We start from the raw sequence: 21,798 nt of genomic DNA, 5'->3' as shown, positions 1-21,798 counted from the left end.
GGCTATTTTTATCATAAATTAACTGACCATACATGTACAGGTTTATTTCTAGGCTATTTTGTTCCACTGACCTATGTGTCTGTTTTATGCCAATACTATACTATCTTACTGTAGCTTTGTAATATGGTTTGAAATCAAGGAGCGTGAGGCTTCCAGCTTTGTTCTTCTTTCTGAAGGTTGCTTTGGCTATAGAGTCTTTTGTGGTTTCATACAAATTTTAGGATTGTTTATTCTAGTTCTGTGAATAATGTCATTGGAATTTTGATAGGGATTGCACTGGGTCTGTAGATTGCTTAGGGAACTATGGGCAGTTTATTAACAATACTAATTCTTCCAATCCATGACACAGAATATCTTTCCATTTATTTATGTCTTCTTCAGTGTCTCTCATCAGTATCCTGTAGTTTTCAGTGTAGAGGTCTTCCACGTCCTTGGGTAAATTTATTTCTATGTATTTTATTCTTTGATGCAACTGTAAATGGGATTATTTTTTCTTTTTCTCACAATCCATTATTAGTGTATAGAAATGCTACAGATTTCTGTATATTGTATATAGTTTTACAATACTTCTTATTTTCTGATTTAAATGTCTTCACCTCCCCACCCCCCTTGCTTAATTGCCGTGGCTAGGGTTTTCCAACACTGTGTTGGCAACAGGAGGCATCCTTGACTTGTTCCTCATGTCAGAGGGAAGACTTTCAGCTTTTCAGTGTAATGTTAAGTGTAGGCTTGTCGTATATGGCCTTTATTATATTGAGGTATGTTTCCTCTATATCCAGTTTGTTGAGAGTTTTTATCATAAATAGATGTTGAATTTTGTCAGATACTTTGTGTTCATTGAGATGATCATATGATTTTTATCCTTCATTTTGTTAATGTAGTGTATTACATTGATGTGTGGATGTTCCACCATCCTGGCATCACTAGAAAAAAATTCCACTTGATTGTGGTATCTGATCCTTTTAATGTATTGTTGAATTTGTTTTCTAATTTTGTTGAGGATTTTGGCATCTTACATTCATCAGGGATATACAGTTCAGTTCAGTTGCACAGTCATGCCTGACTCTTTGGGACCCCATGGACTGCAGCACTCCAGGCTTCCCTGTCCATCACTAACTCCCAGAGCTTGCTCAAACTCATGTCCATCGAGTTGGTGATGCCATCCAGCTATCTCATCCTCTGTCGTCCCCTTCTCTTCCCACCTTCAATCTTTCCCAGCATCAGGGTCTTTTCCAGTGAGTCAGTTCTTCGCATGAGGTGGCCAAAAGTATTGGAGCTTCAGCTTCAGCATCAGTCCTTCCAATGAATATTCAGGACTGATTTCCCTTATGGATTGGTTGGATCTCCTTGCAGTCCAAGGGACTCTCAAGAGTCTTCTCCAACACCACAGTTCAAAAGCATCAATTCTAAAGCACTCAGCTCTCTTTATGGTCCAACTCTTACATCCATACATGACTACTGGAAAAACCATGGCTTTGACTAGACAGACCTTTGTTGGCAAAGTAATGTCTCTGCTTTTTAATATGCTGTCTAGGTTGGTCATAGCTTTTTATCCAAGGAGCAAGCATCTTTTAATTTCATGGCTGTAGTCACCATCTGCAGTAATTTTGGAGCCCCCCTCCAAAACTTGGTTTAAAGTTTATTTTGTCTTGTCTAAGTATAGCTTCCCTAGATTTCTTTTGGTTTTCATTTGCATGAAACATCTTTTTCTGTTCCTTCACTTTCAATCTATGTATGTCCTTACATGAGAAGTCTCTTATGGCGTCATACAGATGAGCCTTGTTTTTTGTTTTTTTTTTAATCCATTCAGCAACTCTGTCTTTTGGTTGGAGTATTCAGATTTGCCAAGAACTTGGGGAACTGTCTACAGCCTTACCACTCTGAATGCATCCATCTCATCTGAGCTCAGATGCTAGGCAGGGTCGGGCCTGGTTTTACTGGAATGGGAGACCACCTGGGAATACTTGGTGCTGTAGACTTGAAAGGGCTGAGCCTCAGGAGGACTCTGTGGCAGTGGCCTGGAAGCAAGAGCCGACAGGCATCATGATCTAAAAACTTTTATAGCAACTTAACAGAGTAACCTTATTTCTAATACATTTCTCATGTATGTATTTGACTTCATTTTTATTGTATCTTCAAAAAAGTATCAGGGTGTGCTAGATTGGGAAGGGAAAATATTGGTCCTTGACCACAAATATGTAGAGAGCTACGACCTAGAACACATCTAAGAAATGAAGTTCAGTTGAACAAACACAGTCTGATTGCAGCCCAACTACTTGTTGGGGTTGGGGGGAAAGGGAGAAGAGACAGGCAATATGGTTATGTAACTTACTACCCAATGTACTCCTAGGTTTTACTGGGCCTGCGTGATACCAGCGACTCCATCGTGGCCATTACTCTTCACAGCCTGGCAGTGTTGGTCTCGCTACTTGGACCAGAGGTGGTTGTGGGAGGAGAGAGAACCAAGATCTTCAAACGCACCGCCCCAAGCTTTACTAAAACTGTGGACCTTTCCCCAGAAGGTAAGAGTGATTAAAAGGTCCAGTGTTATTGTTTTATTAGATTTTAAACATTATACAAGTAACACAGATTATATTCAAATGATACATGAATTAAAAGGAAAAAGTTAATTTCCCCTTCACCTCCTTCTGGGGCATCTAAGGTAACCAATTTTAATGGTTTAATGGGAATTCTTTCATCCTTTTTGCAAGCCCACAAAGACACAAATGTATTTTAACACACACACATAGGATTTTTAAAAAAATACTATGCACAGTTCCACAACTTGATTTTTTTCATGTAACAACTTATCAGGGACCTGTCTCCAGGTCAATACATAACTACCTAATAATTGTTTTACTGATAGCTGCCTAATATCTCATTGACTATAATTCACTCAGTGACCTCCCTCCCTGTTGATGGCTGTTGCACTCCTTTCTGAATTTCTTACTGAGTCAAAGAATATATAGAATATTTTACATCTTAATAGTTTCAGTTTGCAAAAAGGCTGGAGCAGTTCTTAGTGATACCAAATGTTTTAAGTTCTTTTGATTTTGATGGCCTGTTAGGTGACAAGCTATTCATTTTTAGTTACTGGAGGAAATCAAGAGAAGAAAATCCTTAATTCTGATGTTCCCATTGAAATATTACCTGGCAAGTAGCAGCAGTTTCTGGTCTTTATAGGCTATAGAAGTCAAGAATAAGAATTTTGTACTGACGGCGCCATTGCTTCTTTGCCCCTTTGTATAATCCTGAAGGATGATGGCCATGTTATAAAGCTCTAAATCTGACTCAGTTCTCAATGATAGTGAGTAGAGAGCATGGAAACAGTTATTAGTAATAAAGAACTGCCAGACTTTTCTCTAATTTTGCTGCCAAGAGAATTTTTAAAGCAACATTGACTTCCTCAGTGCTACTGAGTCAGTGTTAGTGAGACTCTGAGGAGCTTGAAGAGGGTGATGTAGAAACTGTCGCCACCTCTTCAGCCATGAAACATGTACGCCAAGCTGAGTGAGGTCTGTTGCTAGCAGTTTTTCTTCTAGAGAGCACACATGGAGCAGGTGACGGGCTTACATTTTCATACTGGAGGAATTTCTGGCCAGAGGAGAGGATGTGCATAGTTGTGAGGAAAGGTTTAGGGGTCAGTCTCTAGGGACAACTTTACATGTTGAATTAACAGAAGTCCCCACTCCCAACAACTTTATTTATTGGATGGGGTTTTCTGGTTCTAGATATTTAAATACTCTCCATTTGGATCACTCTGTAATCTGAATAGGAAACAGAAAAGGGCACCAAAGCATCAATAGCAGATAAGTTTTTATTAAAATAGATTTTCCTGAAAACTTTAATCCCACTGACTTGCCATGTTAGACTCTTCATCCAGGATGGCTGAGACCCTGGTGGCAGCTTGTATCCCAGATTTATGGTAGAGAGGCCCTTGTCCTATAGGACAGAGGGGCTGCTGGGAGAGGGGCATGTATAAAGGAGGTACTCTTAGATTTTTTTTCCTTCTGTTCTTATAGTTTACCTGCATGATCAGACTTATGAAGGCTGATACTAAGGTTTATGAAAAACATACCTGAGGGAAATAAGTCTGCATGAACAGAGTTAGGGAAGACAATGTAGAGAAGGAGACAATTTATATGAAAAATTAGTAGGTTTCAGCAGGGAGGATGGTGGCAGAAATAAGTAAGAGGGTGGTGGACTTGGGGTGAGGAGGGGAAGTGCGGCCTATGATGACTCAGCCCAGACCACCCCCTCATTTTCCTAAGGCAGGCAAAGCAATCAAAAATTTTGCTAGGATCCTTTTGACTACTACTCATTCTTGAATATGAACTTTCTAAAAGGTGCTAAAGACTACATTTTCTTAAAACATTTTTCTTTTTCCAGTTGGGAGTTAAATGTCCATAACACAAAATTTACCCTTTTAAACATTTTAAAGTATACAGTTTTGTGGCATTAAGTACATTCATATTCGTGTGCTTGTACTCTTTATTCTTAAAAGGAAAGTAGAATCAAGGACAGTTTTAAATCACCACTGAGATGTTTTTAAAGGCTGTTAACTTTTATAACTAGGTATGTTAAAGGTTTTCTCTCTCTATTCCAAATGCTTACCTAATGCTTGAATCCTTGGTTTCCCACCATGTGGACACTTCCATAGTAGGTGTGTCTCTCCAAATATTTAGAGATGTCCTCTCCCAGCAAGTTATCTTTTATCTGCGTTCAATATACCCCCCTACTCTTAACTGTCGCTCACCTAACGTGATAGGAAAAGAAGCAATTTACTACTCTTTCATTTTTTGGAGTTTTTATTCATCTTCAGATTCTCCTGTGCATGTCACCTGCAGCCAGCGCAGTCAGAGCTTGCCAATCTTGAAGAACCCCTCCCCTGGCATGTTCCCTAAATGTTTTTCTGACAACGTGCCCATCAACAGCAAGAAGCACATACCGCAAGATTACTACAGTACTCTTCTACAGACAGGTAGATTTATTAAATTTATATAGCTGTTCCACTGCTTGGTGAATGTTTTCCTGAGTAATTAAAATTCTGAAACTAAAGGGCACTTTGGGACTATTGAGACTTAATTCTTTATTATTTACAATTATGTAGTCAGCTTGGGTGCATCTGTTTTCCCTGGACTATAGGGTAAATACTTGTCTTTTCTTCATAACTGGTGGAGACATTGCTTGAATTTTTTTTTGCACCAGATACTTCACTTTGGGGACTTTCTCCAAATTATATCAAAGTATGATAGTTCTGGAAGATGTTATCAGGTGTACCATGAAAGAGGAGTTCTGTGATTAAATAAGTTTTCGGAATTAAGCACACAGTCAGACCATACTACAAAGGACTTCATGACTTGACTACGCTTGTGAAAATCTATTTAGAATGAGGATATGTTAAAGTGAGGCAGCCTACTTGAGCATACACTTTCTCAAGGTGTACATAGTTAACATCTTGAGGGTATTAGTGCCTGGCTAGAACATTTTTGTATTTGTTATAGATAAATAGTATGTTTGAATATTTAGTAAAGGATTAGGTGCTTCAGTTAATTGTTGCTTGGTATGTGCCCATCAAATTACATTTGTTTAACTTTTATCATAACTTAAGTATTTGTTTAACTTATATCTTTGTTGGTTTATGTTCTTCTAGGCTATCTCATAGTTCAGTGCACATGCGTTATTTCCAAGGAATTGGGTCTATACATTTCTTCAGTGTTAACTTTCTCCTAAATATATTGCATGTCTTAACCAACATTTTATAACTCTTGTACATATCCCCCACAGGTGATCAATTTTCTCAGCCTATCAAATTTCCCATCAATGGCATCTCCAATGTGAAAATTACCTCAGGAGACAGTGGAAAGTTCCCATCAAGCTCTAAAAAGTCTGAGGAGTGGCCTGACTGGAGCGAGCCTGAGGAGCCTGAGAACAAAACTGTCAACACAGAGGTTTGTCCGCCAGATCCCCACGCAGCTGCCCAGTCCCCGCTCACTAACCTGAATGCAGAGGAGGAGCCTTGGGATGACTTTGAGCCCGGCAGCTTAGATACCGAAGTAAATCTGGAAGGTGGAATGATGGCCACAAGACCTGTTACCTCAGGGGAGCAAAAGGCCACTCCTGCTTTGCCTTCGAAATCAAGCCTACCCCAAAAGACCAGTCTTGCACAAAGCAGGGATGACCCAGACCAAACCAAGCCACCGAAAGTGTTGTCACAAGAAAGGCGCCTTAAAGTTCCATCAGAACTGGGTTTAGGAGAGGAGTTTACCATTCAGGTAAAAAAGAAGCCAGTAAAAGACCCAGAGTTGGACTGGTTTGCTGATATGATCCCAGAAATTAAGCCTTCAGCTGCTATTCTTATTTTGCCTGAACTGAGGACAGAAACAGTGGTTCCCAACAAGGATGTCTCACCAGTGATGCACTTTTCCTCAAAATTTGCTGCAGCAGAAATTACTGAGGTGAGAATTATTAAATTGTGTTACTAGTTTACATATTTCCGTCACAGGCAGCAGCTATACTGTCCCATTTATTAAAAAAAAAAAAAAATTCTTTCCCAGTGAGAGAAGACTGATGTCCACAACTGGTTTATTAACATGATCAGAAAATGAACAAAATCAATTCCTGTCAATGGCATCTTTTCTTGCCCAGGAAAATGTATTAATAGAAGTGCTTGGGCTAAGTGTTAAATAGTCCTTGTGAAAGTTATTTTTTAATGCTGTGATTTTGTAATAGCAAAACCACAGAATTCACATTTCTGTTATAGTAAATTATTTTGCTTAGTTTGAAGAAATCTATTTGTTGGTCCCCTTTTAAATCCCCGATCTTTAGAAAAAAAAAAAAAAATAAATAAATCCCCGATCTTTTAAATCTGAATGTGACTTGTTTCAGCAGGTGCCCTTGTTTGCTCTTGTTGCAGGGAGAGTCTGCAGGCTGGGGGGAAGATGGTGAGCTGAACTGGGACGATAACAGCTGGTGACAGTGGCTGCAAGTCACTTTTCAGGAAAAAGGATTTCTTTAGAAGAAACAAAAAAATCAAACTAATACCTCAGAAGCAGGCACTGCAGATGAGAAAGCCCCAAAGCATCCTGTTTTTCTCATGTCAGGAGCTCTTTTTCCAGTCTGCCAATGGAAGTGAGAGGAGACCTGGCTTGCTGGCGGAGAGCCCTGGGCAGTGCAGAGGTTCACAGCCCTTCTCAGAGGAAGAGCCTGTGCGTCTGACGGAGGCCAGTTTCTGTGAAGAGCAAGTGGCTGTGGAAAGGTGGAACTTACTGCTTCCTTCCAGAGCAATTCTGGAAGTAAAGAAAATAAATACAAAAATTCAGGCTGATTAGCTTAATTCTGTGCCATTTCTTTGTCAGAAGAGTAAACTCTATTATGGAATACAACTTATTGAAAAACTTTTAGCTATAAAGTATATAAATGATTTTAAATTGCTAAGGTTTCCTTAGGCAGCTTATTTATTTGTTTACAGAGGTACTATCTGAGTGAGTGGCCCTGTGGAGACCTGGGCAGTTACCGACTGTTCCACCTGTATTACCTTGTACCAAAGTCCTTAATGAGAAATATCCCCCACAATCCTCCTCTCTAAATGTCCAATAAATAAAGACTTATTTTCACTAAATTCAACTTCAGAAAAGTTTTATGTGTTAGACCATGTACAGATGTCAGTATTTTCATTTACAAAATGTACTACAGAGTAACAAAAAAATCATATTCGACTCATTTACCTAGTTGACAAAGTGGTCAAGTCCACTAACTCTTCACTTTAGAGTACCTGACGTTTTAGCTTATCAATCCTTTCCTGAAGTGTCTCCATTTCCATCAGGAGCCAGTCTGGAGGAGGAGACTTCTGGAGTAATAATTCGATCGCCTCCAAGGCTGCTGTTGCTGCTTGCAGTGTTGACCTGTACTCATCTTCCGAGGGGAGGTCGTGACGGGCTCTTTTCACACAAGGCTGGCAAATGAGAAAAACATGTAATGCCATGATCCCTGTTCCAAATAGAACTTTCCTTTTGGACTCAAGCTTACAAGAACAAATTCTAAAATTGTAAAGTTTTATATGAAAATTTTATTCTAGTCATTGGCCCACAAGGGCAGGAGACCCCTACCCCCGCATTCATCTGGAGAGAGACATGAAGGCAGTGTTGATTTGCGACAGGGATTCAGGGTGCTACCACAACTGATGCTCAGGGTCCAAGGAAACGAAGAGGTGCTGCCTTGTCCAGTGACTTCAGGTGAGTGAGTGTTCTTTAGCCATATAATCTGTCCTTACAAAAAAAGCCCCAAGTATGAATTTTTTAAAATGCCTTTTTTCATGCTAAGTTAATAATGATGCTTTTACTGCACTGAAAGGAGGACGAAAGGTTAGAGCCAGTTTTTAAAGTCATTGTCTTCCTAAAGTTGGTCATAATATATAAATTCTTTAGGGCTTATTTACACTACTGATATATTTAATTTTGTAGATTTAAGGCATAAAAAAGTTAACATGTCTTGAAAACCAATTATTAGGTTTTTAAGAGTTGTAACATATTTAAATACCATTATGGATTGCCGTTCTAAATATACTATTAGTGCTCAAACAATTTTGAATATCCTTGGAAGTGTCAGACTTCTGCCTTTTGATAGATGTAATTTCTGGACTGTGATGAATGAGGCAAAGGATCAAACTAAACATTTAAGAAGGTATGTGAATTAGTTTTCATCTATGGTTCAGAAACTACTGCATTTGTAGCATCACTGGTACAAAGACTTAACTTTTCCAAAGATTACTGCAAATAATTGAAAGTTATATTAAAGGTATATTCAGTATGATGTTTAAAACTTTTTGGAGTCCCACCTCTGTTCTATGTGTTGGCCTTCCAGAAAGAAGAAATGTGATTTTTAAAAGAGCAGCTACCATAAAACAATTTCACATGTCTATTCTGTATGAGGCAAAGAACCACGCTAGATTCTGTTCTACTTTTATAAGTAATAAAGCAAATTTTTTATTAAAGCTTGATCCACACTGAAGAGCAGTCCATACCTGTAAAGATGACATCTTTGTTTCTTCTTGAGTAACTTTAGCAAAAGGCTCCCAGAAAGTACCTTTTTCCTGTTTGATACGTTCCACTCTCGCAGCTGTAGTTTCATCTACAAACCCTGTCTGCCAGAGATCATGAAGAACCAAGTAAATACCAACATCAGTGCTCTCAACTCAGTATCAAAATGGTGTGATGCTCAGAAACTGAAAAGACCTGTGTGTATTAAGTGCCGAATGTTTAACTACAAGGCCCAGCTTGTGAACTAAGCAAATTCTGGAAGTAAGTTGGACTCGTCTGAAAAATTATCCTCAGTGTGATTTGGGTAAAAATATTTTACAGTGTACACCTTCCCTACAGGAAAAAAAAAAAAAGATCATCTGCTAGCCTCCACTGAATAGGGTGAGAAATTTTTAAAAGAAACATGTACATACACTTACATCCAGCTTATACGTAATATATGCATATATATGAAAAAGAGACATAGCCCACTTCAGTGAGATATTCTTAAGAAAATTAAGTACTTAAGCATAATTCACTTTATCATAGTATTGTAAGTTTGTGGTTTAACTGTTCTATTAGTGTTTCAGTTAACCTTTGACTTACATCCTACCACTGTCCCCATGTAAGTTTCAAAGCTCACACAAATATGGGAGGCACTCTTTGGAAAAGCCCTGATTGGATCATGGTGGTGAATATGACCCTCTTGGGCCTACAGTTCCACCTGTGAGTCTAATGATGGTGGGTTACTGGTGAGGGATCCACATTCTTCATCTCTGGGCCTGGATGATCAATGCTGCAGTATCCCAGACTACAGCCAGAGTGACCCAAGTGTTTCACTTCTGACCTGCAGTGAGGTCCCAACTGCTTAAGAAGCTAACAGGATATTCAACCTGGCAATAATTTTTTAAAAAGTAACATGATAACAAAATTTGTACTGCTACTTGGATGCTATATAAATAAAATACCTTCTCCAAAAAGGATACAACTTTTTTCTTTGTTTCTTCAGAACTAAGACATTGTGGAACTATCTCTTCGTGAGTTGTTCCCTATTAAAAGATTGATAAAACTAATTTCAGTACATTTTAATAACTTGCAAAAAGAAATACACAATTTTAAGAGCTACTTTAATTAAAGAATGCAACTTTCAAAGAAAAATCGCTCAAAAAATAATAAGCTCATGGTTATTTGAGACTGCACAAGTATAAAGTTGTGAGCTGTAATGATTTCTGCCCAGTCATCCCAACATTTTTGGGCCCCATTAAGATGAAGGGCAGGATTGTACAATAGCGGGTTAGAGTAAAAGCAGCCCAGGGCGGAGTCACCTTCTCTACAAAGCTGAGCTAACAGATCTGTGTTCATCAACTTAGCTCCCATGAAAGGTGGAGATGAAATATATTATCATTCAACCCCAAACAGCATCTGAATTAGGACACCTGGTCTGAATACCTGTTCTGATCATTACTACTGAGGACCTTAGGAAAATCACTTCCCTTCTCTGGCCTTCATTTTTAGATCCTGTAAAACAGAAGGCTAGTAATATCACCTCCAGAAATTTTATGGCTAAGATACAAAAAGCAGCTCTATACATGTTTTTGGAATATTTTGCAATATCAGAAAATGTTTTAGAGGTCACTGTGATAAGACTGGCCTTCTAATTAATTACCTCAGCAAACTGAGTAAATGCCTCCAAGGAATGTTGTTCTAGTAGCCAATTCCTGTCAGCTAGCAGTGAGGCAAAAACAGAAGACAGGCTGGGCAGAATTCTGTCCTACAAAGAAAACCAAACCTTATTAGAGGAGAACCTCAGCAGAGTACATTTGTTATCAGTTTTCCATAATTCTGTCCCAGGGAACACAATAAAACATTTAAATCGTGTCCCTCCTTTGCTCAAAGCCCCACCTGCCTTTGTGCTAGCTCTCCTATCAGAAGAGCTTCCAGCTGGGGGAGTTCGCTTCCCATTTCCCCTGTCCTGGAGATCCTTCCTCAGGCACCTGCCTGGTGTGGTCCCTCAGCGTCAGGTGTTAACCACATGTCACTACGGTGAGGATTCCAGTGACCAAGTCTGATTTCAGACTCTACTCCCACATGTACATCCTTTCTTCCCCCTCTCTTGCTTTATTTCTCTCCATAGCCCTCACCACCAATTCAGTGCATTTCATATATCCCCACTTTAGTAGTCTGTTGCTGCTCAACAGGCTGAGGGTATTTATTAGTTTGATTTACTGAATACTGAATCCTCAGGGATTAAAACAGCACCTGACATATAGCAAGAACTTTTTCTTGAATGAATAAATGAATCAACATCACATGGGTTAAATGCCTCTCATATGCTGGTGAATTCCCCCAAATTTCTTCAGATCTTAACTTCACTCTGGGAATATGTAAGGTGATTTCTGCTTTTATTAAACATTTGTTCCATAGGTTTTGGGCCTATGAGGGTCCATGGCTATGCACTGATGAAACAGAATTTCAGAATACATTTACATTCATTTTATGCTAAAAAGATAGCTCAAATGCAAGTATCTTTGAATACTTCTATCCAGAGAGTTGAAAAGAAACTGTCAAGTCTACACTTACCTCAAGAAACACAACGTGATGAAAACCAACAGTATGGTATTGTCTACCTTTGAACAAGAGAGCCCTTTACAAACTAGTTCAAATTTTGGTTTCAAGGTTGTAATTATTTAACATGTACTGAGAAAACATTTATCATATTTTTGCCCCACTTACATAAAAAGTTCTCAGCACTGAACTCTTCATAGTATGACCTGGAAGTAGGGGGAAAATGTCAACTGTCTAGAATTGTCTTGACCACAGTAATAAGGAAGGAAAAACTCAATTTAGGAGGAAGACTTCTTTTTGCTGTGAAATATGTCTTAAGATTCAGTAGAAGTGTATCACCAGGCCTTTACAGTTTTATAAATAAGTATTTGTCAACTATATGTACTTCGCAAAATTTTCAAAACTATCTTCTAAAAAGCAAATAGGCTCCCTTTAATGGATATAGAAACCAAGAGAATAACTGATAAATCACCCAATTTCCTCACTATACATTGTTCCCTAGAAGACATAAATATTTTCCTTCCTCAGGAACTCTGTATGCTAGAACCCAACTATCATAAATCTTACTGTAGCCAGTTCTATAAATTATTTGTATGTCAACATTTTTCTAAAAGTAAATGACTTGACATGAGTTCTACTAAGACAGTCACCCTCTCTTCACAAAATAGTTTTTCTCCAATTTTCATTTGTCAGCAATCCACAGAATTCCAGAAATTAAAGCCTGAAAATCCCTCAGTAATTATTAGAGATTTTGTTAACATGGGAACAACAGGATTAAGAGAGTATTACCTGGATAGTCTGAGGTATAAAAAGTTTTCCCAGAGAAGAGAGAAAATCCAGAAATGCCAGTCGAACATGGTCAGGAGGCTCTAATTTAAGCAGTGAGGTCTGCAAAGTTATGACCTGAAGATGCAAAGACCAAAGAATAGTTGTTATAAAACAAGTGCTTTGTAGAGACACGACTAAGATTTTGATGGGTATTCAGGACAGGAAACAAAACCAAACCCAGGACAGTCAAACATTCTACAAAGCCTACACTTCACAGGTGGAATCTGAATAAAACAATAAAATCACTCATTCAGTTACTACCACAATATTAGTTTTACCAACCATTGAAATAAAAAATTAAAAATTCATGTGTTTCTGAAAAACAATATGCCAGTGTTCTTCCTTTAAATCTTTAAAAATTATTTTGTATTTTAAATTCTAGAGGGAGAAGTTCATTCTTTAAACATGGATTGGCAAACTTTCTGTAAAGGGCCAGATGGTTCCTTGTGGCATACATACATATATATATATTTTAACAAACCTTTAAAAATGTAAAATATCTTCCTTAGCGCTTATGCTGAAAACAGGAGAGCAGAACCTAGTCAGGAGGTCAAAGTTTGCCTGGTGTAAAGGACACTGAGATAGTCTTCTATGGAAGCAATGTCTCAATGAATAATTGACATATGTTGAAATTTTAAAATGTTATTTGGATTTTTTAAAGGTAGGTACAATTACATCAAAACTATCACTATTTTTCAAAAAAGAATCTTCAGAATAAACATATTTGAGTCAATTATTTTACTATATTCTCTGTAAATACATATCTAGTAACTAAAAATATATCTAATTAGTAAACATTTTTTAATGCTAAGTTCTTCATGTACACAACCAAAACCAGAGCTACTAAAAACAAGGTGTTGCTAGTCTCACTCTCTGCAATATGCTATAACTTCCTAAATAAGAAGGACTAGCTTTACCTCAGAATAGTTTTTATTTCTTAAGTGACAGTAAGCTTAAGCCAACTGAATTAGAGGATCAAGTCTGTCTAGTATGAACTCATTCCAAATCCTCAAATCACTTCAGGTAAGATGAAGGCCTTCTCCCCTTTTCCATCTCTTCATCACTTATACCCACCCAAAGCAAGGCATACCTGAGGCAACATCACAAGGATCCCCCAGTGGCCCTGGTTCTGCCAGGTCCAGCCATGAAAGCTAGGGACCAGAGAAAAAATTCAGTAGTGCTCCTCATTTTATTTCTTCAAAGAAATAATGAGGATTATCCTCAAGTCCATGTTGGTTTTATTCCATGGCTTCCCTAGTGGCTTAGATGGTAAAGAATCTACCTGCAATGCAGGAGACCGAGGTTCGATCCCTGGGTTGGGAAGATCCCCTAGAGAAGGAATAACAACCCACTCCAGTGTTCTTGCCTAGAGAATCCTATGGACAGAGGAGCCTGGTGGCCTGCAGTCCATGGGGTCCCAAAGAATTGGACAGGACGAGTGACTAACACAACTTCAACAACAGCTTCTGGCACACCTTTGAAAAGGCTATGAAGGCAGGGTTCCCACGTGAACTGACTCCTAATCTCAGGGTTTCCCAAGCAGTTACCAGCAACAACAAAACAGGTCTGACAATTCAGTATCAAAGAGATAGAGAATAGATAGCTTGCTCACTATTCTTACCTGACTTATCAGCTGAGGATCTAGAGCTTGAATGAAAAATCCCAGCAGTGGAAGTAAAAGGCTGAGTGTCTGTTGAACATAAGGTTGACCTATTACCTTAAATAAGAAGCACAAAATAATTTTGGTGAAAATTTTCCATTACATGGGACTAGCAACATTCATATTTATTATATTCCAGGAAATATGCTAAGCACTTCATATTTATTACTTCACTTATTCCTTACAACTCTATAAAGCAGGTATTATTACCCTCACTTTACTACTAAGAAAAAGGAGTAGAGGTTAAATAATTTCCTCTAGACATACAGTTAGGAAAAAGTATAGTCAAGTTCTAAACCCAGATTTAATTCAGATAGGCATCTCATTATTTTTATCTGTCTTAGAAAAAGCTTGCTTATTCCTTAGTCATCTTAAAATTCCATTTCTCTCCATAACTGTTGCTTCTATTATGATATTGTAAGATTTATCACCAGGAAAGAAAGATCCTCAGTGAATATTTATTGAATGATTTAATGAGGATTGGGGGCAAGCACTTGAAGCTAAAATGCTGAAACAGGGAAATCTAACCATATACTTAAACTTTAATGATAAAATATCATCTGCAAAATCATTTCTATTATTTCACAATGTGAATGTTGCCTCTTCACCTTCCACTGACTGGGACACCAGAGGCCAGTATTTCAACTTATCAATGTCATAGTTAGATATTTAAGTAAATATGATTTTTAAATTACAATCATCTGTGGGACACATATCATTCTAATTCTAGCCTGATTTTGGCTTTTCTGGAGAAGAGGAATACAAGTTAGACACATCCATTTGCTTGCCCCTTCTACTATTAAGCCAGACCACTCTCCACTGCTCAAAAGATTTTATAAAAGAACTCCAGAATCACAGAAACATGCCATAGCAAACAAAGAAAGAAGAAAAAACAGTAGGAGAAGAAATTAAACAAACAAACAAAATAGGGTCCAACTGGTCTTGAAAATAGTAACTAGACTGTCACTTCACTAGTTTCTAGTTTTATTAATATAATTCTATCACACTTAAATAGAACTGGCTAAAAGAGTAAAAGTAGGTATTTTTAAGTTCTAATCACAAGTGCTACCAAGAACCTAAAGAAATTACATACATTTTACTCTGTATGGAAATTTCATTCTCTTTTCCAATATTTTATTTGTTCTTTAGTGAAATGATTACAGTTGCTTTCCTTACCAGTTTAACATTTAAAAGAACTGAAAGCTGACTTCCAACTTCCTTAACTGCAGTTTGCTGCCCCATATCCAGAGCTTCACCAGAAGAATTACATACAGCAAGCAGAGCAGAGAGCACTGGGTTCTAAAGACGAGAGACAGGGAAAGGACCTGAGTGTAGACATCAGTCTAAAGGAGATGGAACCCAATTACCTGCAGGTTTTGAGTTACTTATAACTCTTCATAAAAACACTAGAAGTGTATTTCTAAGACCCAAAGCCATCTTTTCAGTGATGTCTTTAATACATGTATCATGTTGGCCAAATAAGATGTTAAGATGTTATAGAAACACTCAAAACAAATTTTTGGCCACCCAATATATTTTGTTAAAACTACTTTTCCTTATACACAGAAACATTTGCTTCATTTTCCTAAATTTTTTTTTTCCCTTTTAGGTTGAAAATTTAACAAAATGAAAACTGCATCATATTTTAATAAACAGACTTGATACAAATGGCCAATATGGTCAAGCTAACTCATACTATTTATCAACTAAACTTTTTTCATATTATGTACTTAGTAACCTTTCAAAGTTTACTAAATTATTGTCGCTCTTGTTGTATAATTAATCTTTAAAATTTTTAGCAACACTGCATTCAATAAACAAATATAGTACCTAAGTACACTATTTAGAATTTAAAACAAAAGATAATTTTTCCTGGATTCACTCTTAATGATATATCAAATGTCTGTCTCTCTGGCCAGGAATGGGGTTGGTTGGGGTGTCGGAACAATCAGTAATTTTGCCCTTCGTCCATTATACTTCAACAACCACACTTAATTTTATGTAATCACCACACGGCTTTTAACTTATGATTTACTTATTTCCTTTTACAATAAACATTAAATAACTTGCTGATCTAGTTTTGGTCATAGAGCAAAGGATTTGTTGAATTTTAGAAAATAGGTGCTTTTATTTTATCTAATACAAAAGTTTTTGTCTTTACTATAGAAATTTGTGCATAATGAACACAAAACCTGAACAATCTCACCATCTCCTAAGGAGGTATTTAATAGGTTTCTTAAAATAAAGGCACACAGAAATATTTCCTTTCAATATATGTAAATGTTTTAAATTATCTTGATGATTAAGGTCAAATGCCACTATGTAAGAAAGTATCAGAACATTTACACTCAGTTTAGAAATATACGTCTCAAGAAAACCCTGAACTCAATGTAAAATTGCAAATAAGCCCTCACTCCTTTGAATGCTCTGTGCCCATCCTGCCTTGATTTGTCTCTTCTCACAAACTGATATATAAGTTTTACATATATATATACATGTTACTTCTCTGTCCATAGCTAATGAATGTAAGTCCATGAGAAAAGGAATTTTTGTTGGTTTTGTTCTTTGATATATTTTTATCTCCAATGCCTAAACAGAACTTGGCACATATAAGCACTCAAAATATGCTGAATGAATGAATCAAAGAATGTGCAAATAAACACCAAACATGTACTATATTCAGTTTTTAAAACTGTACTTTAACTTATAGATCAACTTCTTTTTTATTTCATTAAGAGGGAGCATTCTAAATAGAAAGGTACATAAAGACTCAGAAGAGATTTGCATAAAATGAGGGTTGTACAAAAAGAAGAATCTTCTCTACCAAATCTAGAAATATGTCAGCAAATATACTACAAATAAAATATTCTGTAATGTGTTTCATGTTTTTCCACCCTCCCCTCTCATATTTACCTCAATCAAGATAATAGCACATTTCTCACAGACTCTTACAGTGTAGAAATATGAAACTCTTGCTAGATTCTGAGGGCACAAACTGTGTCTTTTTAACAACACATCCCCAGTAACTAAAACAGCTTCATAAACAGCTACAGAATGAATCAAGGCCATCATAATGCACTTACCAGAGACTCAAGTTCTTCCAGCGTGCGGTTACTGCCTAGCCATTTCCTACACCATGCAATACCCGCTCTGCTGACCTCAAGTGCAGTTTGTTTCCTAAGCTCAGCAGGTAATGCCTGAAAGGAAATATACTGCCACAGAAGCAGATTTTCTGTTTCTTTTGGGGGAAATCTCTGGATAAACTCCACCTGAAATTAATTGTTAAAAAAACAAGAGTAACATAAGACAGTCTAGTGAACTGATACACCAAAGCTAAGTATTAGCTTCCATATTTAATATTTTTTTAAAGTTCTTGGGATTTCCCCTGGTGGCCCAATGGTTAAGTCTCTGATTCTGCACTCCCAGTGCAGGGGTGCAGGTTGGATCCCTGGTAGGAGAAGTAAGATCCCACATGCTGTGTGGGTGGTATGACAAAAAATATCAGTTCTTAACTACATAACAGTATCACAAGATACCAGATCAATGTAGCCTAGATGAACATGCATTTTAGTTGTTATTTTTGTTTTTGCATTTTTTTCCAAATTGAAAAACACAGGTTAAGTGGAACACTATATAAATGCATTAAGAAATGTTAAATAATGTATTTCATTATTAGTCATGTCAGCTATTTTAAATGCTTCTACCCAATAAGTCTATTTTTTCCTAAGAATCTGTGTACTCAACAACTTGTACAGCTAAATCGAAAGTAATAGTCCAAAATACACCAACAAGATTGATTTAGCCAAACTTTGTGGCTTACTACTTAGCTATCACAGAGAAGCAAAGGTCACAGGTTCAGTTTTCCAATGGGCTAACCAGCTCTGCTCTACTTTAGACAACATATGAAACTCATTCGCAAGTGTTCAGAACAGTATGATTGGCAAAACGATTCCACCAATGAAATAATTCAAAGTGTTTGCCAGGTTAACAGAAAAACAGTACTGTTTTAAAATGTCATGTTAACGGACTAGATAAAAATGGCAAACAAAAGTTATTTTAAGAAAGAGCTAAACTGTTAAATCAGTTTCTGGTGGAAAAACTGCAAAAGCAATGGTGTACTTAATTACTAATTAAGGTATACTCTAGGAATACTGATTTAATTTTTCAAGAAGAATAATTCCGTTTACAAATATTCAAAATCTACTTGCTGAATTAAAAATTTTCTTACATCAAAAATGAGAAAAGAAAAAACACACCACTGTATTAAATCTGATAGAGAAACTCTTCTACATTATATATCATATTTATATTTGAATTTTATCTGTTTGGAGAAAATACTTAGCTGTCAAAACAAGGGAGAAATTACATGGCTATCTTCTGGGACAGCTGATAAAGCCAGAAAAATGGATCCCTTCATGAGCTATGCATCTATTATAATAGGCAGCTTTACTCATGAAACCAAACTGCATCAGGAAAGCCAAGAGAATTGTGCCAACTAACATCAATTCAAACAAGACCTTTCTTTATAATAAAGTCCAGTGAGTGAATGAGTTCCCTTTCCAAAATAGAACTATAAATAATAACACCCTGGACAACATAGGTTGGTGTTACCAAGATCTGTTACATACAAAGACTGATTTATATATTTACTATTCTGGGTTTGAAAACCTTGGCCTCAACACAGTTTTCAAGATTTAAAACTGCTAGTGCTGACAGTTCACAAGGAGTGAAATATAAGGGGATCTAATGTGCAGAGCACATGACTTCCCTCCTTAACACCGAGAGAAAAATACACCAGTAGGCTTAAAATGTAAATATATAATCTTTCCTTTACATAAAAATGGTAGCACAGCTGCCAATGTGCTTCAACCAGACATACTATATCCTTTCCCCTCAGGTAACTTCAGGAAATAAAAAAGCATATTTCCTAGGGTAAAAGGGAGTAAGGAGACAGAGGCAACATCCCACAGAGGAGGCCCCTGAGGCAGCTGCATGAAAACCAGCTAAAAACAATACGGGAGCCATGGAAAGAGCACAGACTTGGGAGCAAGACAGATCTTATCTGAATCCTAGCTCAGTCATTTATTATGTGTGAACTTGGAGAAGGTCTTTAATTATCCTGAGTTATTGAATCTTCATCTATAAAATGGACATAACATATCTATCCCACAAGGCTGAGGTAAGGATTAAAAGAATTAAAGTGCCTATTGCAAAACCTGGTCCATAGTATAGTCTGAAAAAATACAGGTTTCCCTGCTGCTTCCTTTAAGATGCTGGATTGTCTTAAGAGAAAAGGAAAAACAGCTGACATGACATGACATGAGAGAAGAACTAACACTTGTTAAATGCTCACTTGATGCATATATACACTCTATATCTCCTTGAGTCTCACAACTGCCATCTAAGTAATAATATTTCAATTTTAGGATAACTAACTCTCCCAAGGACTCTCAGAACAGGAATTCAAATTCAGGTTTCTACTGTTATACAGTAACTTGAACACAGCAGGAAAAATCAGTATTTGATAAATGAAGGAAATGAAGGAAAATGTTACAAGTAACCCTCATTTATCCATAACTTCATATCTGATAGTTGCAATTATTTGGAAATTTCAGAATAAACTGAGAAGTATGTAAGAGATCTCTAAACATACACCAGAGTTTGTTATAACAAACCTTCTAGAACTCACTTGGGGCTAATTCATTCTGAGTTGTATTATCCTAAAAGTTAAAATTTCTCAACTCTGAGAAAAGAATTTTATTCCTATAAAGTGAGAAAATGGAGGATCTCTTCCAAATCCCACTTCTCCAGGAAGGGCCTGCCAGTTAACAGGGCTTCTAGGAAGAACCATATACCAGGAACCAAGAGTATAATCTTTGATAGGGGAGTGGAAGGTATTAAAATTGCATTTGGAGCACACAATTCTTCAGGAGTTTTAGAGGCATGAACAGCAACTCTAACCTGTTTTCTGGAGGGCTATGAGGTGGGCCGGCTGTGCTGTTCTGCCTTGGAGACACCTAAGGAAGAGGGCCAGAAAGTCAGTGTGGCTCCTCGCTGCCCTGCCATCCTCTCTTGGCAGGAAAGCAGGCATGGACTTGGGGTAAACACTCTAGTCAGAAATAACTCAGCCTTTACTGAGTACCCTTTAAACTTGGCACTATGCCAAGTATTTCGTATATATTATCTCTAAATCCTTATGAAAATTTTCAAAATAGTTACACATTTCTGTCACTTTGTAGGCAGGGAAACAGTTTCAGAAACAATGACTTGCCCAAGGTTATAGTAAGTCAGGATTCACACCAAGGCCTTTAACCCAGTTCACTAACCTAGTGTTTCTCCAGCTTGTATCCATGTCAGAATCATGTAGGAATTTAATAATAACAAAAACAAGTTACTGAGCCTCCCCTAACAGCCACCACTCCATACCCATTCTATTCACAGGTTTAGGTCCTAGAACCTGTATTTTATAAAAAGCTCGTAAGAGCTCCAAAGTGACTAATCCAAGGGACTACACCAGGCTACCAAAGCTCCTGTAACTGGAGAATCTCTCTGTCATGCAGAGCTTGTCTTCCTCACAATGGCAAACAACTAAGGCTCATTATGCTTCCAGTTTTCCCCAGGAAGTTCAACTTGTTTACTTTGAAAAAGAAAAGAGTTATCATTTTCATTTAAAGCATAAGTAATATTCTAGCTCTTCAAAATAAGTCAAAGGGACAGGGGATACAGAACCATTTCATTCCAAGTATCTTAAATGTATTAGAAATAAGAAGAAAGAAGACAGAGTTAGATGTACTGAACCTCCACCTACTCCTCCGCCATCTTGTTCTCTCAGAAGACAGAATGATTATCTGTAACTTGCAGCAAAGACACTGACAAAGACCCTCTCCTTGACCAATCTTAAGTCAAGCTCTTCTTAGCTCTCTTCTTGAGAAGCCTTTGACCCTGGGCTTGTATCCATCTTTTCTGGGTCTTGCATTATCCAGTTTTAGCAAGAATCATACCTAAATTTAGAAAGAATCCCTCACCTTTAGTATCTGATCATCCTGGTCTGTGTTCAGCAAGAATCTGGTCAAGCCAGAATGACCCCCTTACCTCTGATGTTTCCTTTTAGGAATTTTTATCCATGGACTCCTACCCTGCTTCTTGACCCTAGATTCACACTAGTCTATGCTGTATTCAGAACTGAGCCCAGTTCTACACTGAAATCTCTTCTCTCCTATTGCAACAGCTCTGAATAAAATCTATTTTTATCACTTTAACTCCTGTATAGCTCTGGCTTTTCTTAATCAAAATCTAAATCCACCTAAAAGCAATAAGCAAAGCAATCAATACATTAAAAATTTACATTCAGATCATGTCAACATTTACATGTAGAATAAACGGAGGTGAAAAAGCCTTCAAAAGTATCTGAATCCAATTCTCAGCAGCTGCTCAAAGACAGTGACCAAGATGATATCCTTGCCTGTTGGGGTGGGGCCATGAAGAAGAAGAGACGCCTCAATAGTATTGATAGGTTGGTGAGCTGATAACATTCTCCAGGGCAAGATTTTATCTGGGAAAAGAAAGGAGAGAGAGCAGAGATCAACACTTAAAATCATAGCTTTTATAAGCCAAAATATTAACAATAGCTCTTTCTGGGAAATAACATGGATTTTTGATTTGGCACTTCCCTCTAATTTTTTCTCTTCCATGAACCTAGATTACTTTTGTAATATGGAAACAATTTTG

The 21,798-nt window shown here is 37.3% G+C and overlaps 2 protein-coding genes across 4 annotated transcripts in view; one reads left to right on the top strand and one right to left on the bottom strand.

Moving 5' to 3' along the window:
- SCYL3 (SCY1 like pseudokinase 3) overlaps positions 1-7,619 on the top strand; it is a 39,038-nt gene extending 31,419 nt beyond the window's left edge. For both annotated transcript variants that reach the window (XM_043923058.1, XM_043923059.1), the window contains exons 11-14: positions 2,351-2,522; positions 4,823-4,981; positions 5,788-6,458; positions 6,917-7,619. In XM_043923058.1, coding sequence (XP_043778993.1) covers positions 2,351-2,522; positions 4,823-4,981; positions 5,788-6,458; positions 6,917-6,976 — 1,062 coding nt within the window. In that variant the 3' untranslated portion in view covers positions 6,977-7,619. The remainder of the gene's footprint in view (positions 1-2,350; positions 2,523-4,822; positions 4,982-5,787; positions 6,459-6,916) is intronic.
- Positions 7,153-21,798, bottom strand: part of C14H1orf112 (chromosome 14 C1orf112 homolog) — a 49,223-nt gene continuing 34,577 nt past the window's right edge. Inside the window, exons 16-25 of one of the 2 annotated variants that reach the window (XM_043923057.1) lie at positions 21,533-21,622; positions 17,154-17,339; positions 15,247-15,369; positions 14,032-14,127; positions 12,372-12,485; positions 10,684-10,788; positions 9,986-10,066; positions 9,023-9,142; positions 7,728-7,954; positions 7,153-7,289 (exon numbers count right to left, since the gene is read on the bottom strand). In XM_043923057.1, coding sequence (XP_043778992.1) covers positions 7,766-7,954; positions 9,023-9,142; positions 9,986-10,066; positions 10,684-10,788; positions 12,372-12,485; positions 14,032-14,127; positions 15,247-15,369; positions 17,154-17,339; positions 21,533-21,622 — 1,104 coding nt within the window. In that variant the 3' untranslated portion in view covers positions 7,153-7,289; positions 7,728-7,765. The remainder of the gene's footprint in view (positions 7,290-7,727; positions 7,955-9,022; positions 9,143-9,985; positions 10,067-10,683; positions 10,789-12,371; positions 12,486-14,031; positions 14,128-15,246; positions 15,370-17,153; positions 17,340-21,532; positions 21,623-21,798) is intronic. The other variant, XM_043923056.1, reaches the window with a different exon arrangement.

The sequence above is a fragment of the Cervus elaphus genome, chromosome 14, assembly GCF_910594005.1.
Source record: "Cervus elaphus chromosome 14, mCerEla1.1, whole genome shotgun sequence".
NCBI lineage: Eukaryota > Metazoa > Chordata > Mammalia > Artiodactyla > Cervidae > Cervus > Cervus elaphus.
This window is presented reverse-complemented; position numbering and strand designations above follow the sequence as displayed.